This window comes from Dermacentor silvarum, chromosome 7 (genome assembly GCF_013339745.2).
Source record: "Dermacentor silvarum isolate Dsil-2018 chromosome 7, BIME_Dsil_1.4, whole genome shotgun sequence".
Taxonomy (NCBI): Eukaryota; Metazoa; Arthropoda; class Arachnida; order Ixodida; family Ixodidae; genus Dermacentor; species Dermacentor silvarum.
In genome coordinates, this window is record NC_051160.1 from 39,078,121 (window position 1) to 39,097,162 (window position 19,042).

Below are 19,042 nucleotides of genomic sequence, written 5' to 3' on the forward strand. Positions count from 1 at the left end.
TCCGCTGCCTGTTTGCATTGCGCCTCCAGTTCAAGCTACGCAATCTTTTTTTCATAGAACTAAACTGTAGGATATATTGGCTTCAACCGTATTTGTGTCCCTTACTAACCTGCACAATACTGCACAATACTGCACAATACAGACGGTGAGGATCACGGGCCGGGAATTGGTCGTCGAGAAGAGGTGTGCTATAGTACTGGCCACGATCTAGGCGGCGGTCTCTAGGGAAGCTTGGTCGGTAATTCCGACGATTGCGGCAGTGGCGTGAAATGTGGCCGACGCGAGAGCACGAAAAACAGATTGGTCGGTCGTCAGGCGTCCTCCACTCACACCCGAGTTAAACCACACCCGAGCCGTGCCCCGTAGGTAGAAAATGACGTTGGCAAGCATTAGAGTCTCATCCCACCTGTGGTGCTTGCTGACGCGCTCGTACAAGAGGAGCCAATCGTCGACGTCTTTGTTGTCCGTGCCGCAAAACGTGCCGGGGTCGAGGGGCTGCGAAAGGACCACGGTCGGCGGCGCCGCAGGCGCGGGCTGCGATGACTGCGTACTGTCTTCGGCCATGGAGGCGGGAGAAACGTGGGGTCCGCTCCGAAGATCCAGGGCCGGGTGGAATAGAGCCCGCAACCTCCACCAAAAAGATGTTACGGGGAGTATTTAATTAACCGTGAACGGCTAGCGCTTGCCTAGTCAAGACTGCACAGAGCGCACAGGTTCCAGCAGGTTTTCAGTCCGACAAGAGAGCCTCTGACCCAGCCCCACTACAACTTCTTTGTCTTTGCCATTGCTCGTGACAATACCATTACTTTTGCAGAATTGGCGCATAACACCAACGCAACCGTTGGGGAAAATGTACTTGAGGATGAAACCACTCCGGCTGAGACCACCAGCACTACAACCTGCAACACGACAGGTAAGGCGTGGTTTAGCGTTTAGGTTGCTGTTTTAGTGTAAAGTGTTTTTTACAAGTCCCCTTGCGGAATAAAACGAAAAACTGTGTGATCAGCAGTTTGTTATCCTTTATTAACCTTGAAAATAATTTAGCTTTTGCAGAAATGCAGCAAAACTGCAATGAAAGCAATACACAAAATTCAGGTGGATACCGTCGGCAGTGATCTTGAGATAGCTCCTGCCATGATTTTTCTTTCCAGTTTCACTCCAAAGTGGCGAAAAATACATTGTGGTTGTGGAAAAATACTGGCTTTTTCTGTGTTCGCTTTCATTCCAGATTGAAACACTGCTTTGAGTTTGGTCGGCGAAGATATCCAGGTTGATAAGTTCTTTGTTCATGATGTGGCGTCGCAGCCAATTGGAATTTTGGTGACGTTGCGCTGGTGCAGACGCCACTGACTGTCTTGTTCAATGGGCCATTAAATGCTTTCAGGTCAATAACCTGATTATTTTTTTAAAAATTACTTGAACCCCTTAACCTAAATAGCCAAAGAGCTCAAAGTTACCGATGTCTTCTGTTTTCGTTTTTGCTTACTTGGGCCTTACGAACAATTAAGTAAAACTATTCAAAACCATATTTCTTAATGTTTAGTTGTTGCTCTCTCGAACATATGTCCCCCTATGTATTTTAAGTGAACCGAACATTTACGTGGGCTTCTCAGTCACTACAACCGTGTACCTCCATAAAACAATATCTTCCAGCAGGGAAGCACAACTGAGCATTGCACTTGTTGATACAATTAGATGTGCGGATTTCAATATTAGAGTTGGCCCAATTGGCTCACACACTTCGAGCGGGGAGCTTTCGTGATTTGGTGTGCGGCCTCCCCGTTCGTATGAACCTGTACTTCTGCCACATATTGTGCTCCGCTATCGGCTCAAAAATTTCGACTAAGGACCCGTGCGAATGCGTGGCATAACTCCAGCGATGTCATAGCCGGAATAGTGGGCTCGGCAGCTCAAAGTTTGGCGTACATAATGAATGCGTTGTTTACTCCGATGTCTACGAATTGAAAGAACACTAGAATGAAAGCGAAAATGAGACATCCACCCAATCATAACAACTGCTACAAAGGAAACCCATACGGGCTCCTCGAATGAAAAGCCTCGGAGTTAAAGAAAAAAATGTCACAGTTTCGCCCTAAAGGCGAAGCAATGAATGCGATAGCAACACAGCAATGCCATACGAAGGAAGGTGAGCGGCTTTGGTAGCAATATGAATTGTAGTAAACATGAGCTGATTAAGTAAGCAGGTGTGCTGCACCGTAAGTAGACCGACATGAAGAGAGACTCGATGACCACGAGAAGGCGCCTGTGAAACGGTGGTGTTGATGAGAAGCGCTTCCCGTGGGCAGCGCGTGCGAAGGGACACACCTGTAGCGCTGCACTGCCGATCCGGGCAGCATTGCATGTGTAGCGTGCGTTGGAAAATGTGGCCCGACTATTACTAACTGAATGAACAAGCGTGGTGTGAGCGCGCACAAACAAACATGAATAGATCACACTGAATGACTGCAGACAACGACTGTCAAAACGCTGGCAGCAAGCAGTGGGCGAAGGTGCGTTCGGTCTATCGCTTCAACGGAAACTGAGCGGCGAATGCACGGTGCATAAAGGTCAGAGCCGTGTGGAGATAAGCGACGGTGCGAGCGAGCGACGAGCGTGGTTGCTGGCAGAGTAGAAGGGAAGGGAGCGTTGACAAGTTTGACACCATGCACCTAGCTCACCTTGTGTTCCTGCTGATGCTGCTGCTGGTGATGGCCTCGTAGCCTGTACCTTGATCTGCTCCTAAATCTCGCCACCTATCCGCAAAATCAGGGGCGAGATCGTCGTCAGACAAACAAACCAACCATCGGCTCCACTTGGACCACTGAGTGTCTGCCAATGTTCATTTAGGTGCCGTACTTCAAGGAAACCATTTCACGTTGTTATGGGTCACTGTACATGCAGGACTGTGTAGGCATCGCTATTCAAAGGAGCACATTTAGGACGATTTGGAGCACTGATAATGTGCAACTCAGTATGCGATGATCTTCAATGAACCTCTTTGATGCCAGCTTGATCACTGGGCATGTGCCAGGGGTGGGTGCCACTCATCAATAAATATATGGAGGCCAACTTGGGTAACTATGTACGTACCAGTTTCAATCTACCACTCTCCAATGACGAAAGCGATCCCTTAAATTTCCCAAATGCTGAGCGGTATCGAAGCTTCGTAACAAGGGTCGCAAAGGACAGCAATTCCACACATAACAAAGCTGCGCCGCAAATTCACTGGCTATGTACTGCTTTCAATGAACGTCTTTTGCATCAGGGCTTTTGCGGGCTGCCATATGAAGGCACTTCGATTTGGGTTCAACTGATTGCAACAACACAAACGACTGTACATACGGGGAGATGTGTGGTATACATGGATGCGGCATTTAAATCAAAAGGACAAGTAGCCTTCTCAAGCCCTACACAACCTGAGATCCAAGTAATTCGCAACAATGCAATGGACTTTTCAGACCTCTCAATATTTGAGTTGCAGGCTATACGCGACGTGATAGAAACAGTTGTCAACTTGCCTAACATCAACGAAGCCGACATCTATACTGCCAACCTCGGCGCAGTTAAGCATCTCAAACAAGTAACGGAAACGTTGCGCATTTGTGAGCGCATGCACGAAATGCATAATTCTACACGTGTGAACATTACTGTCCACTGGGTGCAGGCACATGGTCATGACCATAACAATGACCTTATGCACCGCATTGCTTACACTTTCTCGACACCCTAGCTCCTCTTTTCCTTCCTCTCACCCCCGCTCTGTTTTCGTAGCCCGGAAATCCATCCTACGGCGTGACACAGGCGTCCTCATTCCCCGGCGTGTCTGCTCCATTCCCCACAATCTCTCTCGGGTGGCGGAAGTCTCTCTCTCGGCAGACTTCGGGCCGGGGCGCGCCTTTCACCAGCCGTCATTTGTGCTTGGGGTAAACCAGACGAAGACATTACCCAATGTTTGAAGTGGTCGGCTCCTGCGTCTGCTACAGATGCCCGCCATCTTCTTTGGGTGTGCCCTGGGACAAAGAAACAATTCGCGAAATGTACTTGGAGGTGTGAGATTGAACAGTGATCAAGCTGAAGACTATGAAAGATGGATTATGGGCAATAGATTTTATAGGACATTATGGCAGCACCTGCCACTCCTGAACGAACCACTCCTGAAACGGACCTGCCTGCATATATTTAGTTCCATTATGACGTTATGCCGCATGGAAAACCAAAGGCAAAAAATAGAATGCACTTGGTATGGGCCCCTCTTCGATGAACATCTTGCCAAGTTGGGTCACTGAGTTTTTATTTGCCACTGAGTGTGCAACCAGTGAGAGAAGAATTCTCAGAATTCCCAGACTCCAAAGCACCACGCTTCTCGTTTCGGATGTTACGCGTGGACTTCTCGGCAGTGCCACTGCATGACACAGCGTGTGCAGAAAGAAGCACGAGAGACAAGCCCGGCTGCCCCATGACAGTGTTTCTCAGCGCTCGCACACACTGGCGCCCCATGCATTTCGTAGGCTACGTGCAGGCTTCTCGGCGCCGTTGATGCTCTTTTTGGATGCTTCACCACGAGGCCTCACAAGCCGGGGACTTATGATCGATGCCCGAGTGTCGCATATGCAGGGCATGCGAATGTGCACGTACTTCTGTCACCATTGGCCGATGCATTGAGTATGCACAAATTACATGGTGCTAAACGCCACTGACACGGGCTAAGCACTGGTGCCAAAAAACTGGCGCTAACGGCGCGACATATTCTCTATCAGCTGCTATGACCCTTTCAGGATTGAAGTTTATGTGGCAATTAAACGTGCAGGGGCAAGTGAAGTGCATCATCCCCCATAGTACATAGATAAACGCAAGTTTAGAAGCACCATTACTCAGAAACATGTCCACAAATTTCTATCTCGTGACTTTTTGTTCATGCAAACTTGCGAAAGAAGCTCTCGTTTTTCTTGAGTACTGCAAGTAGCGAAAGTGATTGCAGGAGCTGGAAATACGTCTTGGCTGTCATGCGTAGTTTCATTTTTATTTGTGCGTCTCAGTCGTCTGCATCAACGTTTCACCATGCGACTGAAGGAATTGTGAGCACAGTTCAATGGCGACGGCCTGGCTGCGTTGTTTAATGCTAGAGCGTTCTAAGGACAACATCCGATGTGGTATCGAACGCTTTTGAAACATACGTCAAGGCGGGAGCCCTGCATTTCCTGATGCCACACAGTTGATGCATCGCATAATGGTGCTCACTGTCGATGGGAGGGTTTTAGACGCGATGTTTTGCAATTGAAATTTAGAATTAAGCTGTGAGCCGAGAGCAAAGTTTTTCTTTGTATATAGGTTCTCAGCTGTCCTCGTTCGCTCGCCGGTGAAGGAATCGACGGCTGCGCTAGGCCTACGCTTAGTGCAAACATCGGCAATACAGACTCCGGAGTTCGGAAGCACGTTTACATTCGTTTTGAGCACAACAAAATAAATATATATTAAGCACAGGCGCTGCGGCAATTGTGATTGGGTTGGATGTTTTAGCAGAAGATCGCACTGAGACTGGCGGAACGCAGTCGGCATGAAGGTTGGATTAGTCGGCGTCATTCCAACTCGGCAAGAATTTTCGCCGCACTTCCAGTGCCCACGGTCGTCAGTCATGTTGTTGTCAGCCTAGTATCACAACCTTGTATTTAAGGAACACTGTCGCGCATGCCGTGTGTCCAAAGAGCTCGGACGATCGTTGGTGTCGACGTCTTCGCATCGGTGGCCATCGTCAGGCGTAGCAGCCAGCGGCGTCGCGGCCTCTGAGCGGTGGACATCGGAGACGGGTTGCAGCCTCTGATTGGTGGACGCCGGCATTGTGTCGCCTCGCGTCGCCGATCTTCTAGCATCGCCAGCCGGCAAAATCTCCGCGAGCCGCGACGCACCTCCCTATCCGCCATTGACTTTTTGACGCATTTGACGCATTGGCGCGTGCCGATGCGTGCCGACTCATGCCAGTGGTTGGGTCTTAAGGTGCCCCCGCTTCCAGTTGCGTCGGCCTCCTCTGCACTCTTCTCCCCTTTCTTGCCATACCCTCCTGATACCCGAACACAACTATGGGACATAATCGCTCTTCATGTATGGTTTTCATTTTCTATTGTTACCTTAGAAATTTTGAAAACATTTTTTTAAAGTTTCAATACATCGGTTAGATCCCAAAAGCTGTTGCTGCCGCGTCCGGTACTTACACGCAATCTCAGAGACTTGTCCTGTGCAAAAAATCAGACTCCTGTCCTTAATAGCGCTATAATTTGGGGTCACAAAGGTCTGTTTCGTGTCGGCGGTGTTGAAGCTTGTAATAAAGGCGCGTGAGCTGCATGCACTTGCATAAGGGGCACTGAAGATCACTTTCGATTTGTGCATTTCCCTTTTGACTGTGCGGATAGCTGCAGTCGTGAAGGAAATTACGCAAACGCAGATAACGCCTCGTTTTCCAGTAGTTTGTACGCAAGCGATGACTGCCAGTTGTCGCAGTGTTGTGCAATCGACACGAAACCCAGCAGCCCTTCAGACGTGTTCGAACGGACCTCAGGAAGCCTGCCGCTGATTGATATTATCGCACGGACAACAAAGCTGAGGCGATTCGTGTGCTTCCACTTTCCCTAGTGTGCTAAAAGTAATAGTTAAAAGGTTCTGAAGCTCAAATACAAACATTTTCGCATTCATCGCGTACCCGCGCCGAGATTGCTCACTTCCACGGAACGTTAGGCCTATACCGTACCCGCTCAGTCCCTCTACACTCTATCGGCCCGTCTCGGCTGAGGAATCAAGTCTAACGAGGATAAATCACTCTGTAGTTCAGCTTTCCCATCGGTGTTTTGAAACAGACCATTCTATTGTGTGTACAGTGTCAGCACAACAAGCGATCAGGGCACATTTGACATGTTATAAACATACTTGTCGCCGAAGGCTGCCAGCCGCAATAACCGACCGTTTCTCTGACGGAGATATGTGACTAAACATACGTGTCGATTGAAATGTATTGTCGAGCCATAGAATGTTGCATTACCTTTGCGCGAAAAATAAGAAACGGCTGTCAAATTCGGCAGTAACATCCCGTACAGCGTCCCTGGTCGGCGGTTTATTTAAGGCTTTTTCCTGAGTGAATATACCAATCGCAAAAGTAAATAAGTGTTACAGCACTTTCAGGCATACTATGCAATACGCAGAACAACTTTTTCGTTCTGATGGAGGCGTAAGTTTTTATTTGTAACGTTTTTCTCGCTGCAAAAATTATGCACTTTCGGCAGGCACTGTATTGCACACGTAAGCACGGTCAAAAATTTCAGCGCATCTTTGCCATGTTTATCTGGTGCTCTACGTGGGGAGCGAACATAAAGGACAAATTTGTTTCGTCGAGTAAAGAAAGGAAGTCTATCACTGTGTCACTTGTTTCTTCAGCAAGTTGCATCGCGTTTCATATTGCTAAGAGACGAAAGAGACCCGTTTCTGTGTTGCTTTTTCAGACCATGTTAACAGGTATTATGCTTGATTTTTTTTGTCTTCGGCCATTGGCCCTCGTTACGTAATGTCACGGTTCTTGCGCGAAGTTGTTACGTCCTATCGGTTCCTCACAGCAAGATTTTCACTTGAGTAGCTCTCCAACGTAAAAGTAATGCTTCTCATGAAGGATATTGTTGAGAGTGTGTTCCCTGTACAATTGTGTTGGTTATTGTTTCAAAAAGGGCGTGGGCAAGACGTACTCAAAAGGGTTAAAGATATGCAGATACCAGCCAACGTTAAAACATTTTTCTTCAAGCTTCACACGGGAACCTTGCCTGTTAAAACGTGGTTAGAAGAAAGAGGCATTTATGTATTGTGGGGTAGCGGATGCTATCTGTGCTAGAGCACTCCACGGGCCGATTTTTGCGGCCCGGGCCCGGCCCGAGCCCGTTTTTACATTGGGCGGCCCGCCCGAGCCCGATAAAAACTTTTATGGCGAGACCCGGGCCCTGCCCGGGCCCGGAAATAATCTACGTTACCCGCCCGGCCCGGCCCGCCACCCCTTTACCTTAAGCCCGAGCCCGGCCCGAGCCCGGCTGGAAACCGGCCCGAACCCGGCCAGAGACCGAAAAATACATGTTTTTCAGAGTTGAGAAGCCCGAGAATAACTCGCAGAAAGCCCGAGCCCGGCCCGGGCCCGCGTCAAAAAACCTGAGCCCGGCCCGGGCCCGGGTCCAAAAGCACACGCTGTGCCCGAGCCCGGCCCGAGCCCGTGAAAAAACTGCTCTACCCGGCCCGGCCCGGCCCGCGGGCCGGGCCGGGCCCGGGCTTTCGGGTAAGCCCGAGCCCGTGCAGTGCTCTAATCTGTGCAACAAAGCTGAAAATATTGAACATGTTTTTATTGTCTGTAATAATGCTATATTTTTGGGGATATATTACAGAGAAATTTAAAGATAGACCTACCCCTCAATCCACATGACATTCATTTTTTTACCGACTGAACGCGATTTTGAACAGATAGACGTTATCTTCTTACTCGGGCTCCACGCAGTCTGGTGTAGTCTGTTAGCATATAGACACTGTCATGTTAAAGGCCGATCTGAGCATGATTATCTTGTGGAAATGGTTGTGGATGTACGTGATTGGTACGAAACGACTGACTGTGATGAAGATGTGATATCAATGTTGGATGCTTTAGCACATATAATACGAGTGTGATCTGACAAACTCCTGTTCATGCTTGTAGCCAAGCTGGAAAGAAAGAAATAAAATGGCGTGGCTTAGTTGTAGGATACTGCGATTGGGATCTGTAGGTCGGAGGTTCGAATCCCAACAAATTTTTTTGTTCTTACTTTTTTCCTCTTTTTTTATTGCAGTACAACGCTCTCTGCTCCTGTTTGTATTTGAAAAATATATAAGGTATCCAGGTACCACGTATTTCTCGCTCTAGAGCTGCATTTCGCCCCAGTACCCCGCGCCCAGCGCCTCCCAGTATGCAGCGCCTCGCCAGCATCCCAGCATTCAGCGCGCGACACTGGATCCATAATCAGGCATGGCACTGGGCACTGGATACTGGGTTTTGCAATAGGGTAAGGACAAGAGGAACCCACGGATACCAACTTTTCAACGGTGGGTGGCCTTTTCGTCGGTTTTTTGAGCTGCTTCTCTTCCGTGACGCCGCGCTCCCCTCAGTGTGACGGCAAGGCCTAACCAGCGTTCGTCGGGCAGGGTTAGGCTGCCGTCCTTGTCGTGACAGATAAATGGTTGTTGTAATGAAAAGAGACGATCTTCGTCCGGAATTTGGCAGCAGGAAGCCCATTAGGCTAAAGAACAAGATCATCAAGTCATCGCGAATGTCTGAAAGACTATCGCCCGCCCCAGGGGGGTCTCGATGTTCAGAAGACGGGCTCCGTTCGGCTTGGTCGGGCCGTCACCGCCGCAGCAGGACTCACGTCTGAGCAAGCTAGCTGAGACATCGTCTGCCCCAACGCAACACAAAACACCATCGGCCTGAGCACCGCGTCTTGCAATAACGCAGATGCTTACCTAAAAATGAATTGCATCGCCCTGGGAATCAAACAGTACAAACTCAGCACTTACGAAGCCGCGCCGCATGCCACGTGCAGGGGCGTCATACGCCAAATTGATGTGTCGGAGAGCTAGAACGACCTGGAGAGAAGCATTCTCAACGAGAGAAACCCCTTGGCACTGGGAGCCAAGCATACTATTACGATATCATCTAGAAATGCTCAAGAGACGAGCCGCCGCGAGAAAGACGATGAAGTGTGTCTGGGCTTTTGGCGCGAGCAAGGTGTCGGCCTGGCGGTTTGATTCCAGTGTAAATATATTGTAAATAGCCTCTTTCGTGTGTGTCTTTCCACACGTAACATTCTGGTGGAGGATTGCGATCCCCGTCCTCGCCACGGAACTCCGAAGTGGTCGGTACATCAAGTTTGTCACCATGCCTCCCGGTGACGAGACCGCGTCAGCAACGGCTTCGGCTCGTCCGCCTGCTCCAATCGTCACGGTTGCCCAACATCGCGACCCTGGTGTGTTCTCTGGCCTGGAGGGACAGGACGTTGACGAATGGCTCAAGCTCTATGAGTACGCCAGTGCTAATAACAGGTGGGACCCAACGATTCATCCCAACGGTGTTCATCGTTTTCGACGGCTGCAAGGTCCACAACTTCGTTTTCTACGGCTCGGCACTAGTCAAGTGCTCCTTGTACCTCAGGCAGCACGACTGCTGCTATGCCTGCGGTAGACTAGGCCACAGAGCCGACGTCTTCCCAACGCCGGAGCCCAATGCCGGAGGATAAACCACACCTGCTCGCCTACTTGCGGCCTCTGCGGGGGCCCACACGCCACAGCGGACAAGATTTGCAAGTAAAGATTCCAACTCCCGTATATCGTTCGACGGAGGAAAATGGAAAGAAATGCGTAATCCAGGAATCGAGACCCGTCATCAGCCCAGACAAGCGTCGGCAGCGAACTGGCTAGACCTTCCAGTAGGCCATCCCGCTCGAGACGCCGCTCGAGGCCCAGGAACCGTTCCAGGTCCAGGTCAAGGTCGCGGAGCTTGATCGGAAGGCCGCTCCCGGGCCCCACAAACAGGGTCCGGTTCGTGGAGGCAGCCGGTCCTGGCAAACAAGGCACCACCTGGGCAGACAGGGTGCGGAGCGGAGGGAGACTTGTTCAAAAGGTAAAGGGGAGCGCGGCGCCAGAGCATGGTTCGTCTGAAGTAGCTCAGCTTAGCAAAGAAAATGCCTGGATGCACAGCTTAATTGAGTCAATGTGAGCCAAAATAGCAGAGCTCAGATAGGATAATCAACCTCACCCTGTTCCAGTCACTAGTTCAACTCCCTCGTGGACCCCCTCTCCCCAACCCGCAGACGTTCTCATGGTCGTGGAGGCGAGTCACTCGGGCAACCCAGCCAAAAGAAAGGCGGTTCCCAGCATGCCCGAAAATGTACAGGCTAAAGCAAAGTCCGAAATCAGAGAAATGTTGAATTCCATCTGCTTCGAGATCCAGAAGATTAACGAACGACTCTCTGCAGCGGATCAGCGAATCTTGGTAATGGATCAGAAGGTAAACGCGCAAAACGTCAAAATTCAATGCTTAGAAAACAGAATGCTAGAAATAGAGTCCAAAGTGCAGGAAATGGAGATGAGGTCGTCGAGCCGCGTAAGTCCCGTTTTCTTCCCCGATGGCGCGTCGGTACCTACGCCGCCACCACTGCACATCCCTGGACCTCCCTCCCTCGAGACCCTAGTAGGAACGCGGGAAGGCGCTCTATACAGCAAGGATGGGGACACACATTCAATATAGGATTTGGAAGTGGAACTGCAGGGAACTTCAATATAAAAGATGCACCCTGCAGCAGTTTGTTCGCACTCACAAAGAAAAGCTACATGTTATATTATTGACTGAAACGATGACTGATCCATGAAACGATGACTGATCAGGTTTCACTCTAGGGATACAAACTCTTGCTCTCCGTGGGGATGGCACAGGAATCTGCACATGATTCAGCAGAAAGTTCACTTTCGTCGCACACGATCTAGGGGTCCGGCCTAGCAAGACGGAGACCTCCCTAGTAGAAGTCAGCCCAAGTCAATGCAAGAACTCCAGCATTTTTATACTTAACGTATACAGCAGCCCAAGCGATCACAGACAACGTTTCAAATACATCATACCTAAGGCAAAGAAACTCGCCGGAAACTCTCCACTGGCTGTGGCCGGCGATTTCAACGTCCCCTTTCACGCTTAAAACTACCCGCCGACACGGTCAAGGGCAGAAGCCTGTGGCAGGAGGCGGGAGATGCGGCACTATTTCTATTGACGGACCCAGCCTTTCCCACCAGACGCGGCACCTCCTCGACCAGGGACTCTGTCCCGGATCTCGCCTTTGTTAAAAACGCTGGCTCAGCAATGTGGTTGAATCTGCTCGTATACCTCGGTAGCGATCATTTTTAGGCCACCAGCCTACAAGTGGAGCAGAAAAGAAAGAAAGCCTTGTCGGTCCCTGACTGGGACAAAATCCGTGAGGCTCGCAAGGCCCGCTCCGCCCGTGGAGAAAAGCCCGAGAGCCTCGTCCTGTGGTCCGAACTAATTCTGCAAGATGTCTGCGCCACCGCCAAAACCATAGAGACGGATCTACAGACGGACAATATGACTAACAGGCTAGCACACCTTCTCGAGGCCAAGCAATCACTCCTCGACAGGTGGAAAAGCCAACGCTTGAATCGCAAGCTCAGGAAACAAGCAGATCGACGAGCACTGCCAAGCCCTCTCTATAGGCAGCAATGGGAATTTGCAATTCAATCGACGGGCACATGCGCATGGGAGGCCAAGTGTAATCTTCTCAAACACTTGCTCAACGACTTCGGCACCAAGTCAAACCAGAGAAGTGTCCTCGCTAAAGCGCTCCACGAAGCCAATAAGTCGGCTTCGGAAGAGGAAGTGCTGGAGATGCTAGCTAAAAAGTACCTGCCGTTCAAAACTGTGGCCGATGAGGCCCCAGTATACAAAGAGAAGCCGACCTCCGCGCTCGACGAGCCTTTAAAAGTGAGTGAAATCCACCGCGCCCTACACGACCTCTATGGGAGGTCACCACTCAGCCCGGAGCACATTAACAAGTCTCTCTGATACCAAGAGGACGCATCGATCGAGTTTCTGACAGATGAGAAAAATCGCATTTGGGAGGTGGGAATTGTACCGGAACAATGGAAGGTGGCAAAGGCCATACGCTTCCCAAAGCCCGGTAAACCACCGAGCTTGGACAGCCTCCGCCCTATCTCACTGACGTCATGTGTAGGGAAGGCGGCCGAGCAAGCCATCCATAACAGAATCGCCGAGCATATCGAGACCAACGACATTTTCCCTCACAACATGATAGGTTTCAGGTCAGGCCTCTCTACCCAGGACGCCATGAAGCTTATCAAGATCCAAATCCTGAAACGCTGCACTCGGTACACAAGAGCGATCCTTGGTTTGGACCTGGAAAAGGCCTTTGATAACATCCGTCACGAGTTCGTTCTCGACGCCATCTGCAAACTCGACCTAGGGTCGCCCTTGCATGCATTCGTCAGGTCTTTCTTGAGCACACGATGCGCCATCCTTAAGACTGGAGATTTGGAATCGGAGAAAATGGAGCTGAGCGGAAGAGGCACCCCCGTGGGGTTAGTCATCTCACCCCTCCTCTTCAACATCGCAATGGTAGACCTCTCGAGATACCTATAGGCAAGATCCACCGCTTCGGTCCCACGATCTACGCGGACGACATCACTGTCTGGGGCGCGCCACTCTCCAGGAAGCTGTCGACACTACAGAGCGCTTTCTAACAGACAGGGGACTCCGGAGGGAGAGGAGATTTTAATGAAGCGAAGAGAGCAGAGGTCAGCCTGGAGATCGTGTCTCTAGCCTGCTACTCCAAACTGGGGTAAGGAGAAGTGGGAGATACAGGGAGAGGTAGGTGGCAGGTGATTATGATATCGTACAATCCGCCACTATTTCCACACGTTGTCCAATATGCGGTTGTGCACTTTTCACATACTACACGCAGGAGTAGTGTTGTCCACACAAAATGTCATCGCGCAAACACATTTCGCACTTTCTTCACTTCTCAAGTCCTGACTTCACAGGTCCTAGAGACGACAGTCTAAGCCAGTCTCGCACATAAAGTTCAAAAGTGATCTTATGTTACGCTGGGCATGATCAACTCTTCTCCAGGCGCCTAAAAACTTTGCTTCCGAAAATGGGTGGGAGTCCAAACAGTCAACACTACGCTTTAGTGTCCTTCGCTAGGGTGCATATTGAGGGCATATTGAGGGGACTCCTGTGCTCCCCAAAGAAATCGGAACTGCTTCTCTACAGCCCAACTAGAAAGGGCCGCAAGCCACAGAACTGGAAACCCTCCTACTGAAGTCGACATTAATCTCTACACAAAGTGCGGAGTTCCGATTCCCAAAGTAGCGACCATTCGAATCTTGGGAATGACACTCGAAGGGGAGGGCACAAATAGCATCACCAGTCACAAACTAGCAAGGAAGACGGATAGCGTCATTGGTCTAATCAAGCGGGTAGCTAAGAGAAGCAGAGGCATGAGCGAAGAGAATTTGATAAGGCTAGTTCACGCTTTCTTGTTATGCCATTTCACGTACGTAGCGGCCATGCACGTCTGGAAGAGGGCCGAGCGAGACAAGCTAAATGCTTGTCTCGGCGGCGGATCAAGAGCGCGCTCTTGATCCGCCACCGCCAACTGCAGCCGCCAACTGCAGGAGTCGGTCGGTGCAATTACACATGCACCGACCGACTCTTTGCAGTTGGGTATTCATAATACCCTGGAAGAAATTGCAGAAGCACAAGAAAGGGCACATATTCTTGGACTCTACGGCACAAGGGCGGGCAGACGACTCCTAGCAGAGTGGCCGTCCCCCCGACCAAGGTCGAAGACTCATACCAGGGCTTTCCGAAAGAACAGGAGGACATCATCACATCCCCCGCCCAGTGCAATATCGGTGGCGCTCCTACGCCGGGGAACAGAACTCCCTGACGGCAGTTGCTTCGTTGACGCGGCCCAGTATGGCAACACAACAATTTCACAGTAGCGTCGATAAACCACAGGGGTTGGACCGTTAACGCCGCTTCGATACGAAGCACGTCATCCTGTGCGGCCGAGCAAGTGGCCGTTGCCTTGGCCCTCCTGGACGACGAACATGCCAATATCTTCAGTGACTCCAGCGCAGTCATCCGCGCCTTCCGCATTGGCGCCGTGTGTAAGGAAGCCTGTCGCATCCTGGACGGCAAAAGTATCGCCACCCACATTCTCACGTGGTTCCCCGCTCACATGGGATCCATCATGGGAGGCGCCACAAACCTCAACGAGCTGGCCCATTCCAAGGCGCGAGGTCTCACTTTCCGCGACCAAGGAGAACTGCCCCGCCGGCCCGCAGTGGTGGACAACAGAGGTAAACGGACCACATATAACGAAATTACGCAGCGCTTTATCTCGGCAGGAGAGACTTTCCCCTTCCTCACAAGAGGTTAAATAGAGCGCAGACATTGACCCTCAGATTATTGCAAACAGGCTCGTATCCCAGCCCGGCTTTATTACACAAGCTCTATCCCGACACTTATGCCAGTAGTTCTTGCAGGCACTGCAATGACTTCGCTAGCCTAGACCATATGCTCCGGCGTTGCCCCTCGTTGCAAGGCACGGAACAAATTAATAAGTACAAGTGACTCTCCGCTATCAAAACCTCGATGCCGGCCGCAACTATGGGCTGTCCAGACGGCCCACGATGCGGCGGTCGGGCATGGCCTGGCTGTCCCAACGTGGGAGCGGCCCGCTGTGCGCTGAGTCGCGTACCTCAGGACTTTCATTAAAGTTTTGAATCCATCCATCCATCTCTGCAGCAATGAAGAAAATCTTTTTTTTTTTTCATAACATGAAAAGGTGCACAATGCCTCAAGAAAAATGCAGATAGCCTGAGGAACAATTCTAACAGGTGCTGCCGTTGTTTTAGTGGCAATTTTCAGAGAACCGTTATTGCTTTTTTTTTATAGCGCTCTGGCTTCCTTAGGTAAATAATGGTATTTTCAAAAAGAATATAGCGTAGATTCCTTTCTGCGAAAAAAAGCACGCCTTTACAGCCTAGACACTACGTAGTGAAACGGAAACGTGTGAAAGTGTTTTGAGGGACGTAGTGATAATAAATCAGAAGCTGCCATTAATGCAATATGTTCTTTTCTGGGAGACTCGGCATTGCAGCACTGCCCAATGTGAAGGAAATGTACACTGAGCAAAGTGACCATCACTATCTCTGTGTCTTGTCTAATTCGAAACATATCAGCATTGGCATCGAACTATTCAGGTTTTCCCAGTGTCAGTGCGTTGTTGTGATCAGTTATTAGCATCCCGCAGATGACCTTTCCTTGTACATTCATACATGCATAATGTAGTTTCGAAGCTTCAGGACAGGAAGTATGGCATGCGTAAATGTTTTTTGCCAACTGTGGTTTACAAATGGTTCCGCGCTTCGTTTCCACGCTAGTTATTACGATCTTTTAAACTTTATTTGAAGTTTAAAATTGAAAGGCATGGTTACGTTGTCGCATAATCAGTGCATATCTAAGGAAAAGTGGCTGTTCCTATTTCCTCCTAGGTGACTCCCGACCAGCGTTTTGCAATGAACATCCTGATGATGGTATTTGTCCAAACGGAACGGTAGTAAGAGGAAATGCCTTCAGCCGACACGATAATATAAGGTGGTATTTTTACAATGCAACCCTTGGGTGCGTGCTTCATCGATGGAACGGTTGTGGAAGTCCCAAAAACCTATTCCTAACTTGCCGTAACTGCACGGCAACATGCTCTGGTAAGAATACTACCCTAAAAGTATTAAGGCCTGAAGTTGTGTCGCTGTGGAAGTTGTGTGATGAAAGTTCAATCATGACACAACTTAAAGATAACTGCTCTGAGAGCAACTCAAAGATTACTGGCATTCAGTAGAGACTCAACGCTTTGGAAGATAAGTCTGAGAAGCTGAACAGCTTTGCTGACGAAGTGGAATCCATGCAAAACACGTTTAAACAACTGTCACGTTGGGAGGCCTGCCAGCAGTCACATTTCGACGATTTTTAAGATAGGTCGCGGTGGGACAATTTTAATTTTATGGCCTTTCAGACATCAAGGAGGCCTGGGGCCAAACAGAATCAAAGTTACTAGCGTACTTACGACTGTACTTGGCATGCTCCCACTTGAATCAATTCAGTGCACCCATCGCCTGGGCCAATTTTCACCGACTAAGTGTCGCCCGGTAGAGATAAATTTGGATACGTTAAAACAAAAAAAATTATGCTGTCGTAACTGCATTCAAGAGCAGAACATCACCGTAGCCGAAGACTTCTCCGCCTCAACCCGAACGGCTTCCAAAAAACTACTTGAATTTGGCAAAGCTCAACCAAACGCACCGCAATTCCAGCTTCGACACAAGCTATACATGAACAATAAATGTGTTTGCTACAACACGCAGACAAAGAAAATTGAAGAGGTTAAGCTGAAACGCTTTGGCACCGCCTCGGGTGACAACGCTGCACAAGCCTCTTGAATATATGAGATAACGAGGGGTAGCAGCCGTACTTCACAATTCGCCTAACTGTCCTATTCACTAATATTAGAAGTTTACTTAATAAACATGACTCACTGTTTTCTGCTATTTACACGTGCTGTGCACGTATTATAGGACTTACCGAAGCATGGCTTCCAGCCCACGTGCACGATTTCAAAAAATTTCAGGACACTAATGATTTTGCAATGTACCATTGCGATCAAACTGATCGCCGAGGAGGCGGTGTTCTTCTGGCTATATCATCCGATATTCCATCTTTTTGCATTCATCTACAGACTAATGTCGAAATCGTATGGGCCACAGTAACTCTTGACCACATAAAAGTTATCTTCAGCGTATGTTATCGTTCTCCATCCGCAACAGTTACATTCCTTGACGAACTTCATGACACAAATAACACCATTCACACACGTTTTCCTTCGTCCCCGTTATTTTTTCTTGGTGATTTCAACTATCCAAACATATCGTGGAATGCACTGTCACCAAATTTATCGCCATTTTCTACCGAAGCAAGCAGTTTCTTAGATTTGTGCTCTGTTTTTTCACTCTCGCAGCTTGTAACCGAACCAGCGAGATTATCACATAACTCGGCGTACACAATAGATTTATTCTTGACTTCTAGCCCCGACCTTGCCTCACCGGTAACACATCTACAATGCATTAGTGACCATGCGCGGCTGACATTTACTCTTTCCGCACCTTCTGTTCAAACTCGAAAAATGAATAAAACCATACACAACAACAAGAGATTTAACTATTTGACGCCATAAATAACGAGCGAGCTGAATTTATGGCAGTCTTTCTTCACGGTTTTAATGACCATTCTGTCTAGTCTAACTAGAACATGTTGGCAGCCGAAGTCGAACGCCTAACAGTAAACTACACTCCTGTCCACACAATAACTGCTAATCCCCAGGCACCACGGTATAATAGCCATATACGACGATTATCAAACAGGAAAAAAAAACGCCTTTATCGACTTGCCAACCATTCACGGAGTGAATCACGCTAGGAAAAATATAAAACTGCTTCTGATGACTACGTAAATACATTGAAGGTCGCCAAGGTTAATTTCCAAACTAATGTCCTTCCATCATTACTAAGCACTAATGTATCCAAATTCTGGCGCCTAATTAACCCTTCTGCCGACAATAGCATCACAGTGGATGATCCTTCCGGTGAAGCTGTTCCTGCTCAAACTGGTGCTTCGGTTTTAAACACAGAGTTCAGTAAAAGCTTCTCGCCATTATCTAGCTCCCATTTACCTTTTGTGATTCAGTATAATTACTCAGTCATGGATCCCATCATCATTAGTACATCTGATGTTGCACGACTCACAGAGAATTTCAAATCTTCCCCAAGTAACGATACTATAAGTACAAAATTTTTGAAGAACACATCTACTTATAGTTCCATCATATTAACCAAATTTTTGAGCAATCAATACTTTGCCTGTACAATGGAAAACTGGGAAGGTGGTTCCCATTCACAAATCAGGTGTTAAATCTTCTCCCGCTAATTATAAACCAACATCTCTCCCCAGCATCTGTTGCAAAATGCTGGAGCACATTATTATAGTAACCTGGTTAATTTTCTCGAAACTAATTCATTTTTCACGTCACCGCGGCATGGTTTCTGGAGAACATATTCGTGAGAAACACAGCTCAACTTGTTTTCGCACAAGTTACGATGCATTCTAGATCAATCATCATATGCCGACTGCATTTTCCTAGATTTCTCTAAAGCATTTGATAATGTATGTCACAAGCTATTACTATACAAACTAAGCCTTCTTAATCTTGAATGTAACCTCTTAAAATGGATGGAATGGTTTCTAACCAATAGTTTTCAGTTTGTCAGTGCTAACGTCCATTAGTCTACCTTCACTAAAGTATGCTCAGGTGTACCACAAGGTTCTGTACTAGGTCTTTTATTTCTTATCTGTAGT

General features: G+C 48.8%; 1 protein-coding gene across 7 annotated transcripts in view; it reads left to right on the top strand.

Moving 5' to 3' along the window:
* LOC125946704 (uncharacterized) overlaps positions 1-19,042 on the top strand; it is a 103,412-nt gene that overhangs the window by 7,185 nt on the left and 77,185 nt on the right. For 3 of the 7 annotated variants that reach the window (XM_049670553.1, XM_049670557.1, XM_049670554.1), the window contains exons 3-4: positions 815-913; positions 16,129-16,341. In XM_049670553.1, coding sequence (XP_049526510.1) covers positions 815-913; positions 16,129-16,341 — 312 coding nt within the window. The remainder of the gene's footprint in view (positions 1-814; positions 914-16,128; positions 16,342-19,042) is intronic. The other 4 variants (XM_049670558.1, XM_049670559.1, XM_049670555.1 and 1 more) reach the window with 2 other exon arrangements.